Source organism: Phyllostomus hastatus, unplaced genomic scaffold (assembly GCF_019186645.2).
Source record: "Phyllostomus hastatus isolate PE091 unplaced genomic scaffold, TTU_PhHast_1.1 phas_contig_36, whole genome shotgun sequence".
In the NCBI taxonomy this organism is placed as follows: Eukaryota; Metazoa; Chordata; class Mammalia; order Chiroptera; family Phyllostomidae; genus Phyllostomus; species Phyllostomus hastatus.
In genome coordinates, this window is record NW_025333862.1 from 5032091 (window position 1) to 5050210 (window position 18120).

At 41.5% G+C, this 18120-nt stretch overlaps 1 protein-coding gene across 2 annotated transcripts in view; it reads right to left on the reverse strand.

Moving 5' to 3' along the window:
* Positions 1-13554, reverse strand: part of RBBP5 (RB binding protein 5, histone lysine methyltransferase complex subunit) — a 46516-nt gene extending 32962 nt beyond the window's left edge. For both annotated transcript variants that reach the window (XM_045841448.1, XM_045841447.1), the window contains exons 1-2: positions 13397-13554; positions 668-693 (exon numbers count right to left, since the gene is read on the reverse strand). In XM_045841448.1, the coding sequence (XP_045697404.1) occupies positions 668-693; positions 13397-13415 (45 nt within the window). In that variant the 5' untranslated portion in view covers positions 13416-13554. The remainder of the gene's footprint in view (positions 1-667; positions 694-13396) is intronic.
* Between the last annotated feature and the right edge of the window lie 4566 nt (positions 13555-18120).

Genomic DNA, 18120 nt, shown 5'->3' on the forward strand with positions numbered 1-18120 from the left:
CTCCCTACAGCCCATATGTGGCATCCTGCGACTTCTGGCTTTTCCCAAAACCAAAATCACCTTTGAAAGGGAAGAAATTTCACACTGGTAATGAGATTCAGGAAAATACAACAGGGCAGCTGATGGCATCTGGGAGAACTGTGTGAGGTCCCAAGGTGCCTACTTTGAAGGGGACTGTACAATGTCCTATGTACAATGTTTCCTGTAGCTTGTATCTTCTTTAATAAATATCTTTATTTTGCATATTACATGGCTGGATACCTTCTGGAAAGACCTCATATTCCAAATCATTTTTATATTTTAAAAAGTAAAGCACACTATAGCATATATTGATTTATAACTATGTAAAAGCATCAATCAAAACTAGAAAAAATATACAGGTAATGGCACTGTTTGTGATCTTTTAATCAACTTTTTTTTTTAATTTAAGGGGCAACAAACTGTAAGATTTACATTATTTACATTATGGTGAGATTTTCAGGCAATATTGCCTATCCGGCCCACCCCCAAAACTGAACATTTTGTTCCTTATTATAGCAAAAGATATCTCATTACATTTAATGTTTCCGTTGTAAAAAAAAAAAAAAAAAATCAAAGTGCGTTTTCCACTCAAACACAAAGCCAGTGAGTTACCATTTCATAAAATCACCATACTATACACTCTTACCTCTGGATAATTCTGCCCAAAGGACTCTGCAACAAAACAAAGAAAGAGAGTTGGTGGAACACGTGCAACGTACCAGGGGCCTTCGGCTCATGAGTGGTATGCAGCAACGATCTGCAACACGTGGATGGGGAACTGAAGCCCTTTCTTACTTTCATTATTATACCAAGAAGGTACTCGCCTTTCTATCCTCATTATCTCCTAAGTTTATGGATGAGTTCTCCCGAGGCTCTATGACCTATGCTATTGCAACAGAATGAATGCAGAAGCAGAAGAAAGAATTCTGCCAACTTCTATTTAGACAAACATTACAGAGATTTGTAAAAGTGTAAAACAATGTTACTCTTCTCACTTTTTTGTTTTAGAAAATAGTTATTTTTTTAAAGATTTTTTATTTATTTATTTTTAGAGAGGGAAGGGAGGGAGAAAGAGAGAGAAACATCAATGTGCAGTTGCTGGGGGCCATGGCCTGCAACCCAGGCATGTGCCCTGACTGGGAATCGAACCTGCGATGCTTTGGTTCGCAGCCCATGCTCAATCCACTGAGCTATGCCAGCCAGGCAGAAAAGTTATTTTTAATAAAAATGTTACTTACATAAACATGTAATGATGTCATTATGGTTATTTTTAAATATCAAACTTTTAAAAATCAAATTATCTTAAGTCCCAAATATTCCCTAAAATAATTATTAACAGCAGCCAACCAACATCAATCACTCCCATGATTAATAATAGCATCTAGGGAGGACTTCCGGCCAAGACTGAGGGGTAGGTAGACACACTGTGCCTCCTCCCACAGCCAAAATAAGGACAACAAAAATTTAGAAACAAAATAACCAGTAATGACAGAAAACTGAACTATATGGAAGTCTAACAACCAAAGAGTTAAAGTAGACACATTCATGCAGACCAGTAGGAGGGACGGAGTCAGGCAGCCGGGCAGAGAGGGTCATGGTGGGGGTGGGGAAGCAACAGCAGGCAGAACCAGCGAGGCGGCACTGGTGTGCAAGGTGGCTGCCTGACTGGGCAATCCCACATTCACACACAGATAAACCAGGCAAAACTGGGGAGCAAGACAGACAGAGCAACCTGGGGTCCCAGTGCGGGAAAATAAAGCCTCAAAACATCGACTGAAAATACCTGTGGGGGTTGAGGTGCCGGGAGAAACTCCCAGCCTCACAGGAGAGTTCGTTGCAGAGACCCACAGGGTCCTAGAAGGTACACAAACCCACCCACCCGGGAATCAGCACCAGAAGGGCCCAGTTTGCTTGGGGGAAGTGGCGGAAGTGACTGAAATCCAGCAGAGAGAGGAGCAAGCGCCATTGTTCCCGCTCAGATCCCTGCCCCACATACAGCGTCACAACACAGGGACATGGGTTGCCCCTCCCTTGTGAACACCTAAGGCTCCGCCCCTCACTACATAACAGGCACGACAAGACAAAAAAAAAGGCCCAAATGAAAGGACAGATCAAAGTGTCAGGATGGGTGAGGTAGGACAAAAGGGCAGCTGAACTATAACCCGGAAGAGATGGCTGACGTCAGGAACCACCAATGATATGCTGCCACTTTGTTCACAAAGGACCAATCCTCAGCTCCCATGGAGAGCCAACCCAAAATAAAACCCCACCATTTTTCCTGCCCTGCACGGATTTTTCTAAGCCCTCCCACTGTGCGGACCGAGAAAACCTCGCCTGGGAGCACACAAACCCCAATGAAAAGCTTTATGCTGCTTAACTTTTATGGCTGATTGGCATTTATTTCCTCGGTGGAGCCTAAGAAAACCTTTCACAAAGCTCCAGAAAAAATACAACTAAGCAACGAAGAAGTAGCCAACCTATCAGATGCAAGTTCAAAGCACTGGTGATCAGGATGCTCACAAAATTGGTTGAATTTGGTCACAATTAGATGAAAAATTGAAGACTATGCTAAGTGAAATAAAGGAAAATGTACAGGGAACCAATAGCGATGGGAAGGAAACTGGGACTCAAATTGATGGAGTGGACCAGAAAGAAGAAACAACCAACCAAACAGAAAAGAATGAAGAAACAAGAATTCAAAAAAAGGAGGAGAAGCTTAGGAACCTCCAGGGCATCTTTAAACGTTCCAACATCCAAATTATAGGGGTACCAGAAGGAGAAGAGGAAGAGCAACAAGTGGAAACGTTCTTTGAACAAATAATAAAGGAGAACTTCCCCAATCTGGCAAAGGAAATAGACTTCCAGGAATTCCAGGAAGCTCAGAGAGTTACAAAGAAGTTGGACTTCCCCCAAAGAGGAACACACCAAGGCACATCATAATTACATTAGCCAAGATTAAAAATGAAGGAGAGAATCCTAGAAGCAGCAAGAGATAAGGCATTTACCTACAAAGGAGTTCCCATCAGTCTATCAGCTGATTTCTCGAAAGAGACCTTACAGGCAAGAAGGGGCTGGAAAGAAGTATTCCAAGTCATGAAAGGCAAGGACCTACATCCCAGATTGCTCTATCTAGCAAAGCTTTCATTTGGCATGGAAGGGCAGATAAAGTGCTTCTCAGATAAGGTCAAGTTAAAGGAGTTCATCATCACCAAGCCCCTATTATATGAAAAGTTAAAGAGACTTATCTAAGAAAAAGATAAAATACATGTATAGTAAAATGACAGCAAACTCACAATTAGTAACCACCACACCTAAAACAAAAACAAACTAAGCAAAAAAACAGAACAGGAACAGAACCACAGAGATGGAGATCACATGGAGGGTTATCAGCAGGGGAGTGGGAGGAGAAGAGAGGGGGAAAAAGGTACAGAGAATAAGTATCATAGATGGTAGGTAGAAAATAGACAGGGGGAGTGTAAGAATAGTATAGGAAATGCAGAAGCTAAAAAACTTATGACAAATGGACATGAACTAAAGAGGGGGGGAATGTGGGTGGGAGGGGGTGTTCAGGGTGGAGGGGAGTGAAAGGGGATAATAGGATAACTGTAAGCATAATCAATAAAATATATTTAAAAATTATTAAAAAATAATAATAGCCAGAAATTTAGAAATTTAATTTTAGAAAATGTTCAGAAATTTAATTTTATTTAATAATAATATTATTATTATTAAATAATAATAACAGCCTGTGACACAGGCTGGCAGTTGGTTAAATACACGTGTCTCCATTTCTCAAGCAAAAAAGATTTTGGTACAAAAATCCCCAAATGCTTTTCCTATATTAAATTTGGCATTTATACATTAGTAATAAACATTTCAAGCTATACATAGTGTCCACGTCATTATGGATGAAATGAGACATTCACACGGACTACCGAGTCCGGTGGAGGAAAGAGGGGGAGCATGCCTTTTCTCTTGAGGGGAGGAAAAGCCTCCGCCTCCCTGTAACACTGACAGGCCTTTATTGGGACCTCCACCAATTACATGATGGTCCTCATTCACCATGCACAGGTTCGCTTTAGGTGGTTACCTTTTACAGAAAACAAAGGAATCAATGCTGCTAATCACATCACAGAAGAGGGATATTTGCAAATGAAAAAGCAAAAGGGGTTGAACAGGTTACACTCATCCTTAGAAGGTTTAACATGGATTTTAGGAAGTTGCTTTGCAGTAAATGTTTGCCACTGGGGGCTGGGCTCACACCACGCAGGATGATCTAGTACAATAGATGATATGATACTGCTTGCTTGTCAGAAATTTAATTTCAGGAGCAGCACCATCTTTGTCAGTATTTACTTATGTAATTACCTAAAGATTTTATTACAATGGTTTTTAAATATTTTATTTATTTTTAGAGAGAGGGAAAAAGGAGGGGAAGAGAGGAATACTGATGTGTGAGAGATACATCCATCAGTTGCCTCTCTCACGTCCATAATAAAGACCCAGCCCACAACCCAGGCATATGCCCTGACTGGAAATCAAACCTGTGATCTTTTGGTTGGCAGGCCAGAGCTCAATCCATTGACCCACACCAGCCAGGGCTTATTACAATGGTTTTTAAACTATACTCCAAGAACTACAGGACCATGAAAGTTGTTTTACATATAGGGCATCCAAATAAGATTTTATTTTAAAAAGAAGTCATATGCTTAAAAAAAAGAACCTGAAAACTGTTTTCATTATATTTTGTCGTTTTAAAAAAACTAATAGATGCCATGGTTGGTATGTCTCAGTGGACTGAGTGCCAGCGTGCAAACCAAAGGGTCGCCAGTTTGATTCCCAATCAGGACATATACCTGGGTTTCAGGCCAGGTCCCCAGTAGGGGGCACTCAAGAGGCAACCACACACTAATGTTTCTCTTCTCCCTCCCTCTCTAAAAATAAAATCTTTAAAAAAAATTAATAGAGACTTCCAGCAAGATGGAGGAATAGGTGGACGCACCGTACCTCCTCGCACAACCAAGATTAGAACAACAATAATTTACAGACAGAATAACACTCAGAACTGACACAGGATTTATCTGAATGGAAGTCGCACAGCCAAGAAGTTGAAGTAGACCCGTACATCCAGACTGGTAGGAGACGACGAGCCGGGCGGGCACGGGGCTGGCGCAGGTCGGCGGCACGCGGAGGTTGGGGAAAAGTTGGCGCGAAATCGGTGCAACAGCCATCTGGGGCGCAAGAATGCAGCGGGGATCCCTGAGTACGCAAGCTGCGGCTGGTGGACCCAGTGAGGCGGCGATTGTGGACCAGGGCAGAGCTCGCAGCCCAGGATCCCAGAGAAGAGTCTGAGCCCAGGAGAACAGAACTACCGCCATTGTTCCCTCCCGTCCCCGCTCCCGCCCCCACCCCCAAATATAATGTCACAATCTAGCGACTGGGGTGCCCAGCCCTCGTGAACACCTAAGGCTCCACCCTCCACCGTAACAGGCGCGACCAGACCGGGGGAGGAGAGACAGGGAAAGACATAAGACATGTTTCCAACAGAACAGGTCAGTCCCCCAGGACTCATCCTTTTGAGCGACCAAGAAATAGCCAATCTATCAGATACACAGTTCAAAACACTGGTGATCAGAAAGCTCTCGGAATTGGTTGATTTTGGGTGCAATTTAGATGAAAGGATGCAGGTTACCATAAAAGAGATGCAGGAAGATACGCGGAGGAGAGCCAATAGTGAAAGGACGGAATCTGAGTCTCAAAACAATACAGTGGACCAGAAGGAAGATAGAATCAACCAAGCAGGAAAGCATGATGAAATAAGAATTCAAAAAATCGAGGAAAAGCTTAAGAGCATCTAGGACACCTTTAAACGTTCCAACATCCGAATTGTAGGGGTACCAGAATGGGAAGGAGAAAAGCAACAAATTGAGCACGTATTTGAACACATAATAAAGGAGAACTTCCCCAATCTGGCAAAGGGAACAGTCTTCCAAGAAATCCAAGAAGCTCAGAGAGCCCCAAAGAAGTTGGACCCAAGAAGAAACACACCAAGGCACATCATAATTACATCAGCCAAGGTAAAAACGAAGGAGAGAATCCTAGAAGCAGCAAGAGGTAAGGGGACAGTAACCTACAAAGGAGTTCCCATCAGACTGTCAGCTGATTTCTCCAAAGAGACCTTACAGGCAAGAAGGGGCTGGAAAGAAATATTCCAAGTCATGAAAGGCAAGGACCTACATCCCAGATTGCTCTATCCAGCAAAGCTCTCATTTAGAATGGAAGGGAAGATAAAGTGCTTTTCAGATAAGGTCAAGTTAAAGGAGTTCATCATCACCAAGCCCTTATTTGATGAAATGCTAAAGGGACTTATCTAAGAAAAGAAGATAAAGAAAAGACATGTATAGTAAAAGGACAGCAAACTCACAATTATTAACAACCACACCTAAAGCAAAACCAAAAGAAACTAAGTAAACAACTAGAACAGGAACAGAATCACAGAAATGGAGGGCACATGGAGGGCTAGCAGTAGGGGGGGTGGGAGGAGGAGAGAGGGGGAAAAGATATAGAGAATAAGTAGCATAGAATGTAGGTTGAAAATAGATAGGGGGAGGGCAAGAATAGTATGGGAAATGTAGAAGCTAAAGAACTCATAAGTATGACACATGGACATGAACTAAAGGGGGGAACGTGGGTGGGAGAGGGGGTACAGGATGGAGGGGAGAGAAGGGGGGAAGGGGACAACTGTAATAGCATAATCAATAAAATATATTTTAAAAAAATTAATAGAAAACTGAAGAATGGAAATATAAACTACCCCCCCATGATCTATAGTTAAGAAAACTAAAAGAAGGATGAAACTCAAGGTAAATAGTTGCCAAAAAGGGTAATTATCTTGATTTATCTAATGTGCACTAGACTTATGGTGGCTGATCAAAAGAAAAGAAATGAGATGCTGAAACCAGAACAAGACACCACACATATTATTATGTGACTTGCTGCTTTACAGTATATCCTATACATCTTCAATAATACAGATAATACATGGTTTAGAAACAATAAAAAGGAGTACTTATTTAAAAATCAAAAAACCAAATAAATTTAAAAAACACAACCTAAAAATATGAAGTACTCAGGAAGGTGCATTGTTACTTGTGCAGTGTTGGGAAAAGGGAAAGCCACACATAAGATTCTGAGAAGGCAGCCCTGGCTGGTGTGGTTCCTGGTCTGGGTTTCAAGCTGGGTCCTCAGCTGGTGGCATGCGAGAGGCAGCTGGTTGATGTCTCACTCCCTCTCTTTCTTCCTCCCTTCCCCTTCTCTAAAAAAACAAACAAACAAATAAAATCTTAAAAAAAAAAAGATTGAGAGAATGCAGAATCCAGGAACCATTTTAATGCATGATTATCCCCTCAACACATATCGCCCCAATTTTGTATTTTCACTTTATGTTTTGGGTTGGGTTTTTTGTTTGGTTTTTTTTGAAGGTCATCCTGATTAAGGTTTCAGTGAGGAGTGTGGAGGAACTCAAAGAGAAAGTGATGTATAAAAGAGTCTGAGTGAGGCTGGGACACTTTGGTTGAAGGGCCTGAGCCCAGAATGCGGTGGAGCAGGGTGGAGGGAGCACTGAGGCTGCTTCCTCAGGACGCTCAGGGCCACTTTCGTGTTCTCCAGCTGGACTGCTGGGGCTGGTGGCAAAGACCAATTAAGGGAAAAAAGGGGCCCAAAGATGTGAATGACAAAGAGAAATAAACCCTGGCCAAAGAGATTTAACTTCATAGTATACCTGATAATTTAAAAAGCATGAGTAAGTTTTATAGCAACATTCACACTTCCAAAACTGATTACAGAAGAAAAACCCCCGACTGAATCAATGTGTAAACACCACACTGAAAGGCTGTTAAAGACCGACTATTTAAACAAAGAAAAAGGTCAGCAAGCTCATACAATTTTGTGAGCGATGTCTCTTAAATCTCAAGCAGTAGATAATTACTATGTTATTCAAGCTATTTCAGAGCAGAAAAAATACTCAAATATGGATAATTGTACTAATCCTCTGAGAAAAGTTTTCATTGGTGTTACTAAGTGAATACAAAAGCAAAACAAAATGTATATAATATATCATTTTTTGGTTAATGTGTATAAACACACACATGAGAATAGGCATGAAGAAAAATGTGAAAGGAAACACACAGGATCACCAACAAAATGGAGGAGGCAAGTAAAAAACACACTAAAAAAAACATCCAGGATTTCCAGCCAAGATGGAGGCGTAGGTAGATACACTTTGCCGCCTCGCACAATGAGAATAAGGACAACAAAACTAAAAACCAACCCTGCCCCCGCCCCCACTCCCCCGCAACTGCCAGAAAATCCAACTGCACGGAAGTCTGACAACCAAGGAGTTAAAGAAGAAACATGCATCCAGGCTGGTAGAAGGGGTAGAGACTGGCGGCCGGGTGGAGAGAACTCCCTGCAAAGCAGCAGCTAGCGGAGCAGGTGGTGCCACATTTGTGTGCAGATAAACCAGGAGGAATAACTGGGGAGCGAGACAGACTGGGCAACCCAGGGTTCCAGAGTGGGGGGGAGGGGGGCGGGGGGGCGTGGCATGGGGAGGATAAAGCCTCAAAACCTCTGACTGTAAAAACCTGTGGCAGTTGAGGCGGCAGTGGGAAAAACTTCCAGCCTCACAGGAGAGCTCACTGGAGAGCCCCACAGGGTCCTAGAACGTACACCAATGCATCACCTGGGAATCAGCACCAGAAGGGCCCAGTTTCATTGTGCGTAGTGGGGAAAGAGACTGAAAGCCTGCCAAGAGCCAAGCAAGCAACACTGTTCCCTCTCTTACCTCTCCCCCCACATATAGCATCACAATGCAGCCACGTGGGTTGCCCTACCCTGGCAAATACCTAAGGCTCCACCTTTCACAATGTAACAGGTGCACCAAGACACAGAAATATAGCCCAAATGAAAGAACACATCAAAACTCAAAAAATAGAACTAAGCAATGAAGAGATAGCCAACCAATCAGATGCAGAGTGTTTTGAACTCTGCAGGTAATCAGGATGCTCACAGAAATGACTGAATATGATAGCAAAATAGAAGAAAAAGTGAAGGCTATGCAAAGTGAAATAAAGGAAAATGTACAGGGAATCAACAGTGACAGGAAGGAAACTGAGACTCAATTCAACAATTTGGAGCAGAATGAATAAACGGAATGAAGAAACACGAATTCAAAAAAATGAGAGGAGAAGCTTAGGAACCTCCGGAACATCTTTAAACATTCCAACATCCGAATCATTGGGGTACCAGAAGGAGAAGAGGAACAGCAAGAAATGGAAGACTTATTTGAAAAAATAGTGAGGCAGAACTTCCCCAATCTGGCAAAGGAAATAGTGTTCCAAGTCCAGAAAGCTCAGAGAGTTCCAAAGAACTTGGACCCAAGGAAGTACACCCCAAGGCACATCATAATTACATGACCCAAGATGAAAGAGGAGAGAATCTTAAAAGCAGCAAGAGAAAAGGAGACAGTTACCTACAAAGGAATGCCCATAAGACTACTGGCTGATTTTTCAAAAGAAACCTTGCAGGGAAGAAGGGGCTGGAAAGAAGTATTCCAAGTCATGAAAGGCAGGGACCTACATCCAAGATGACTCTATCCAGCAAAGCTATCATTTAGAATGGGAGGGCAGATAAAATGTTTCCCAGATAAGGTCAAAGTTAAAGGAGTTCATCATCATCATCAAGCCCTTATTATATAAAATGTTAAAGGGACTTATCTAAAAAAAAGATGATCAAAACTATTAGCAGTAAAATGACAATAAACTCACAACTATCAACAACTGAACCTAAAATCAAAAATAAAAAGCAAACTAGAACAGGAACAGAATCACAGAAATGGAGATCACATGGAGGGTTATCAGCAAGAAGGGGAAGGGGCGAGAACTGGGGAAAAGGTACAGGGAATAAGAAGCATAAATGGTAGGTACAAAATAGACAGGGGGAGGTTAAGAATGATATAGGAAATGGAGAAGCCAAAGAACTTACATGTATGATCCATGGACATGAACTAGGAAAGAATGCTGGTGGGAGGGGGTTGCAAGGCGGAGGGAAATAAAGGGCAGAAAAAAAGAGGGACGAATGTAATAGCATAATCAATAAAATATACTTAAAAAAAGAATCCTGCTCTGGCTGGTGTGGCTCAGTGGACTGAGCACGGGCCTGTGAACTGAAAGATCACTGGTTCAATTTCGGGTCAGGGTACATGACTAGGTTGTGGGCCGGGTCCCCAGTTGGAGGCATGTGAGAGGCAACCAATTGATGTTTCTCTCCTTCTCTCCCTGCCTTCCCCTCTCTCTAAAAAGAAATACATAAAAATCTTAAAAGGAAAAAGCATCCATGGTTAAAATTATATATCATGAGTGTATCTACATGAATACATTAAAAATTGTTAGCTCTATTATCTCCTAACGTGTAGGAATGGTATCTTTACAGTGTTGAGTGTAGAAAGAAAGTTGCAAATAATGTATCTACAAAGGTCCTGTATCTGGAAAAAGCAAAAACAAAGCCCTTAGACATTTGTTTAAATGTGTTTATCTGAGTAAGCCAAAGGGTATAAAAGGGTAAACTCCAGACAGTTACCATGTGGAGAACGGGAGAAAGACAATTTTTTCTGCATACATATTTATATTGTTTTCACTGCTGTGATAAATACATGTATGTTTATTTATTCATTTGAAAAACATGAAATTAAAAAACCTCAATAAGCTCTCTTTTTTCTTTTAAAGATTTTATTTATTTACTTACTTACTTATTTATTTTTAGACAGAGTGGAAAGGAGGAAGAAAAAGGAAAAGAACCACCAATGTGTGATTGCCTCTCATATGCCACCTACTGGGGACCTGGCCTGCAACCCAGGCATGTGCCCTGACTGGGAATAGAACAGGCAACCCTTTGTTTTGCTCAATCCACTGAGCCATACCAGCCAGGGCCTCCATGAGCTTTCTAGATCTAAACTCCTAGTGGCTTATCATTTACGTTTCTCTTCTAGTTCTATGTTTTTTCCAAGGCAATGGCTGTATGTTATTTCAATGTTTTTCCAACAGTAGGACCCAATCCACCATAAATGGATAAATCAATTTAGTGAGCCACAAATTTCTTTAATAGATTAGAAGATACCAAAGGGTACTTAGCATAACAAGGATTAAGTGTAACTTTGAGAAACTCAGTTATAAATTTAAGTATATATAATGGGTTTTGATAGAAAATATATTTGTATTATGAGTTGTGAGAAAAGTATGTTTGAAAAACTCTTATGTAACTTTTATCTCCAGTGCATACTGCTTGATACACAGCATGGGCTCAAAAAGTGGTTGCAGATGTAGTACCTTGAGTGTCCACATTAAGAACACATTATCATTCATTTCCTTTATCTGGTCAGAAATCCTTCAGTATGCTCCTACCATCACATCACTTCTGCTCCTTTCTCCTCTTCCTCTGTAATCACTAACTTTCCACTTTAAAACTCAGAGTCACTTCCATAAAGATTTACATCTTTTGGACCCAGCCTTCTTTTAAATTGTCTAGACTTTCAGTGCTAAATATTTCTAAGTTTCACACTCATGAATTTTCTGTATAAATAAAAAAACAAATAAAACCTTTCCCATGACTTTGCTATCTCTTTGAACATACTAGCCATCATCTTTCCTCTACATTTTAGTCTTTAAAAATAAGGGTCAACTCTTTCCCTCCCTTTTGCCTCCCACACCTTCCTAAAAATCATTGTAATTTGGCTTCTGCTCAAGTTGCTGAGGGGGCCCCAAGCTGCCTCAAGACTAAATAGAGCAGCCCTTCCCCAGCTCTCAGCCTCAAATGCTCTACCATTAGCTTCTATGGAAGACACCACACCACACCAACCTGTACATGCTCTTCTCCCTCTACTGGATAAACTTACGGAAAGCACTTAAAAACATACATAGTTCATAGTAAGTATTACCTAACTGTTAACTGATCATTATCATTATATCATTTATCTTCTTATCCCCTAAATAAGTCAAAACCCTTCAATGGATCTTCTGTACCCTTCTTAAAAAGCACAACCTTTCCAGCCAGGCATTCAAGAACCTCCACAAAATTGATGGCACCAACCCCTTCTCTTGACTTTCTCTTTACTCACAGTACCCATAACCATGCAGGTAAATTCCTGAGGTCTTCTCTCACTGATATCTTAAGTCAAGCATATTCCTGGTAAGCACCCTCTCCCCAAATAGAAATACTACAGTATGTCAATACTTGACCAATCTTAAATGTCCACTCAAAACTCTATCTCCTCCACAGGCTTTTTGTTCCTGATTGCCTGTCTTCCCCTGCCCCAAAGATATTAATTCCCTCTTCCACATGTTCTTAGCTCTTTATAATGACTCTTAAAGGATTTCCTATGTTCTGCAATACATTGTGGCTCTTTACATAATCATGCTAATCTTTCTGCATAACAAAAAGCTCCTTAAAGGTAAAGACCATTTCTTAAATATCATTGTAGTCCTTTGCAAAGCCAGAAACACCTTCTGATCTTTTATTCAAAGAGAAACACAGCCATTAAAGACACCAAGTCGTTTAGGAGTTCTGGAGAACATTAGACCTCCCTAGGCTACCATGCTAAACACCTAATGAAAGCCTAGAAGAAAGAACTACAGTTTTTAAACAACTTGAGTAAGGTGTAAGGAGTAACGTGAGGAAATGACTCAAAGAGAGGGTGACAAAAGGCAAATGTCTCTGTCATTCACACCTCAGTGTTTTTACACACCATACCTGGTAGTTACGGAGCTTAAATAGTAAGTCAAGATAACGATTCCAGTGCCAACTATGCCATGTGCTTGTTTAGTGCCTTCAAGTCACTACCCTCTGAGATTTTTTCCATCTGTTCCATAAGGGACTTCAACTAGATTTCCAAGTTCCCCTCCTTACGCATCTCGAATTTCTACAAAAAGATTTACCTGTCCAAACACCTAAAACCCTGACAAGTCTTAGGAGCTTCACTTCAAGCCCCACTCCCTCAGATTCCTTCTCCAGTAATTGTGGTCCTGCCTGTTCTGGGCTACTTCAGCACCTGTGATGCCTGTCATCAAAAAACTAAGCCACAAACTGTCTCTACCACTCCAAAACTGATCAGAAAATAGCCTCCGGGAAGGCAATGCATTTTGCACGGGCAGAAGAGGGGGCTGCCTCCTCCTCCTGCTGCTGCTGCTGCTGCTGCTGTATATCAGGAGTGCCCAGTGATCCACTGCAGAACTAGGTATCTAGAGCTGCAGCCTGAATCCTCTCCCGCCCGGGTTCTTTTCCAGGACCAAAACGTTGTCTAAGACGCAGCCATAGCCCTCCTTACCCAGCAACTCGAGGTTCATCCCTGAGAACTCCGGCCGCCTGGTTTCAGCTTCAGCGACGATGCCTTCCCCCCCCCCGCCTGTTTCTAACACTGCGTCTAAAAGGGGAGCACCGCAAATAGCCTGGCGATAGCTCCGTAGACTTTCTGGTTTAGAAGACCCTGCGGCTTCCGCTTTCTTCCCCCGCCTTCCCTGTTCGTTCCAAGTGAGCTGTCCATATATATGCCTAACCAAAAGGAACAACAAACTCTCTCGAAGTCATTTGATTATAACAATGATTAAGGGATAAATTTTTTTTTCGGCGCTTAGTACTTTAAGAAGTGCAAGAACTTGAGAATGTTTTCTCCCAGGTTGTGTAAGTGAACTAGAAATGTTAGGCATATAGTTAGACTACTAGTACTTGCTCTGTTGTGTGTTCAGTGGCGTTGTACCGCCCGGGTGCCTCAGAATCCGCAGGAAAGGTTCCGGGCAAATACGACTGACACAGAAAAGCTGGAAAAGTCAGCCCACGGCCCAGGTGTCGAGCGGAGCTACGGTCTTCAAGGCGCGTACTCACCTGTATGTAGCTAGTTAGTGTGTATCTGTCTCAGCCTCGTGAAAATTCACATTTATAAATATATGCCTTTGATCCCACAGAAATGCACGACAACATTTGTTAGGCCACTGCCTAAGGTTTCACCGTGTACCCAGTGGCGGCCAGGACACTGAAAATGAATTGGAGTGAGAGGTGAGCTGAGTTCCCTGGAGCTCAGTCAGACAAGACCGTGATGGAATACACAAAGCAATTAGAGGTGGCCAGTTGATGGTAGCTAACGAAGGAGCAAATTCTATGTAAACAAGTTTCTACTGTGGATGCTATGGGCTCTCACATAAAACAACGGCGGTGTCGGTCACTGCAAGAAGCTACATTAATACCAGTAATCCCAGCTCCATTCTTTGGGCAATATTTTATTCTCCGTGCCTTTCCTTAGAGGCAAAATGGGGATGATAACAGTAGTACTTACAAGATTGCTGTGAAGATTAAATGAGGTAACACATATGAAGCACTTAGAAAAGCAAGTGCCCCATGAATGTTAGCTACTATTATTTACAAATCTCTTTTCCCTAAATTATCTCACTTCCTTAAACCATTAGAGTAGGTATCAGCCCAATTTGACCAAATGCAGTAATTGAGGCTCAGAGATAATTGGTAGTTTGCTTTCCTACTCCTATCCAAAACATTGCCAAAATGTCATCCAAAATATTGCCCACCGCCAATGATATATAGGGGCGTTTCTCAACACTCTTGCATTCCTTATTATAAGTTCTCACAAAATGCCCATTGAAAAGGTGAGAAACTGTCAGTTACATTTAGTTCATAATGAAGATGAACAACTTTTCACATGTGTACATGTGTATTTTTCTCTTCTGTGATTTGGCCTTTTCATGTCCTTTGCCTGTTTGTTTGGATACAGTCTTCAACTTGTTTCCAAAGCAAGGAATAATATCAGACTGATGCTTAAGAAAGGAAACAAGGACAGTGTAGAGTAGGAATTCATTAGAGGAATGGAGAGCAATTAGATTACTGCTGTAATCCTGTGGAGAGATGAGGAATACCTGACTCAAAGCCAGGACAGAAGGACAAGAGAGAAGGCGATGCCATGAAGAGAGGTATAAGACAGAACTGACAGAGGGCCAGGAGTCTGGCATGCTAACATGTTTCTAGTTGGGATGGCTCCATTTGCTAGGACAAGGAATGCAGGGAAAGGAACAGCTCTGGCGACGCAGATGAAGAATCCAGATTAGGAAACATTACGTTTAAGGAGCCTGTGAGAAATTCAGGTGACCATACAGACTTGGAGTTCAAAGAAGAGATCTAAGCCACTGTATTCTAAACGTGCACATTTTCCCACATTTTAAAATACCTGAAATAAGGATATATCTTACATTTGATTATATCTCATAATTATTTAGCAGTGTTTCCTTTCTCAGTGCTACATAAGATAACTGTGTATCGTGTAACTCATGGTATCTTTGATGAGAGGCTGTAGAATTGGTGGACTTTGCTTTATAAGTGTTAATTGGAGCTTATTAATACTACCAACTGCAAAGGAAGGTGTCCAGATTTGTGTTGAAGTAGAGAAAAGAAAATTTAATATTCTTCCTTTTTGGTCTGAAGTAACTTGTGCAACACCTGTCATTCAGACTCTGTGTGAAAGAAAAACTCGTTTCTTAGCTAAGCTGAAATTTCATCTCATTAAAGACTTTCACAGCCCTGGCTGGTGTGGCTCAGTGGGTTGAGCACTGGTCTGTGAACCAAAAAGTTGCTGGTTCAATTCCCAGTCAGGGCACATGCCTGGGTTGTGGGCCAGGTCCCCAGTAGGGGGCATGTGAGAGCCAACCACCCACTGATGTTTCTCTTCCTCTCTTTCTCCCTCCTTTCCCCTCTGTCTAAAAATGAATAAAATCTGAAAAAAAAAGACTTTTACAAATCCTCCCTAATTAGCTCAGTTGGTACTTTCTCCTGGTAAAAATCAGGTAGCTGTGTCCACCCTCTTCTTTCAACATTGCAAACAAATTTTTGCTTATAATTTATTATAATCTTATGGGACCACCATTGTATATGCAGTCCATTCTTGACCAAAACATCATTATGCAGTGCATGGCTGTAGATTCATCAGAGAAGTGAGGTCACAGGGCAAACCACTGCCCCCAGAATTGGAGAGACAGACAATTGCAACTTACCAGAGCAGAAACCCCTGCAGGAATCAGTATCATGGGATGGAAACCTGAATTGTAATGGACAAGCTGCTGGAGGCTCAGCATGGACAAGTCTGTGTTAAAAAGTCGTGGGCGGGGGGGCAGTCCTAAGGGTGCCATTACACTTTTGTGAGTTTTACCCCCAGGAGCTAAACCAGTTCTCTCAGTGACTATGGGAGAAAAACCCCCTTGTGCTTCCACCAGTGGGGAGGGAAAGGAACCATTTTGAAATATGCTAGAACATTCTGTTCTTAACAAAGCTTGCCCCTGAGAGAAATTATTTTATCAAAACCTAAGCTGTTGGGGGTTTTAGAGCCTAACCAACCTGGGAGGAGGGAAATCCCCAATTCCACCCGACTCTAGCTTTCCACATGGGAGGATGGAATTATCCAGCTGGAGCCCCATCTAGCCATCTTGTCATGGGCATAGTGGGGAGGGGAGGGAGGAGAGGAAATGAGAAGCACTTGCAAACTTCACGGTCCGGAGACACAGCCCACTAAAAGACTGAGCCATAGACGTAGGACTCAAGAATGCTTCCCCTCCCCTGACGCCTCACCACCAGATTACTAAGGCCTATTTACTGCAGTTCCTTTTGCCAAGTACAGCATGTCCAGCTACCAAGAAAAATTGACAAGGCACACTAAAAGGAAAAAAAAAATTTGAAGAGACAGAGAAACCATCAGAACCAGACCTAGTTATGGCAGGGATATCAGAATCATCACACAGGGAATTTTTTTTGGGAGGGGAGGAGAAAAAGCAGTTTTATTTTTAATTCCATGCTTCAAATTCATAGGTGCACATTAAGTACTACATAAACTTGTCTTAGGATGTAATTATTTGACTTGGGCAATATTATCTCACCTGAATTTATTTGGAAAAATACAAATTGGCCATTCTGCTTTAAAATATTCAAAAAGCCACCAAATTAGAAAACAGGGCACTTACCATCAAATTTTTAATTAACCCCCACATTTTTAATCTACTGGGTTAATGTTATACTTAGCATTTATAAAGGTGGGTAAAACGTTATCAAGGTATTACGCAAGCAATCACATCTTTTGAGTAAGTGGTCCCCTGGTTGCACTTACTGGTGACAAAAAAACCCCACTGGCATTAATTTATGTTTGTATCACAAGTTACAAAAATTGTTCAAAGCCAGTATGAATTTTTAAGGTTGGATGGACCCTTTCATAGTTAATCTTTGGGTTTAAGGAATAAAAATTAAAATAGTCCCATACTGCATTTCACATCTCTCTTTTTTTTTTTAGATTTTATTTATTTATTTTTAGAGAGGGAAGGGGGGGAGAAAGAGAGAGAGAGAAACGTCAATGTGCGGTTGCTGGGGGCCATGGCCTGCAACCCAGGCATGTGCCCTGACTGGGAATCGAACCTACGATGCTTTGATTCGCAGCCTGCGCTCAATCCACTGAGCTACGCCAGCCAGGGCTCACATCTCTTAAAAATAGGAAGTGTTTTAGCAGCTTTGAAACCTTTTCAGTTATATAAAACTTATTACACTAGTATTTATTTTGAAATATAGTTTACCAGATCAATTTTAACATACATACACTGGCACTTTAGCACAAGGGCAGACTTTAAAAACAAATTATTCTGGACCTTTAAAATTAGGCCATAGGCATAAAAAGAGTCTATGGTCTTACATTCAACAAATTTATACTAAAATACTCTTTATTTTTGTAGGATAAATGCCAAAACTTTACATATGCTACAAGTTTATTACATATATTTACATGGCTCTTTCTTATGTATTCAAAACTCAAAACTTTCACATTATGTAGCTCCCTATTTTAAACATGCTTTGCAGGGATGATTGAGGCCAGATCACAGAATAGCTTGTGCAGTGCTTTAAAAAAATGCATTTTGGAAGCTACTCTCACCACCAATTGATTCTATAAAAATGGTTTTGGCACCTTTTTTGCAGTCACCTATCCACTACACGAGAAACACTGTTCATTCTGAATTGCTC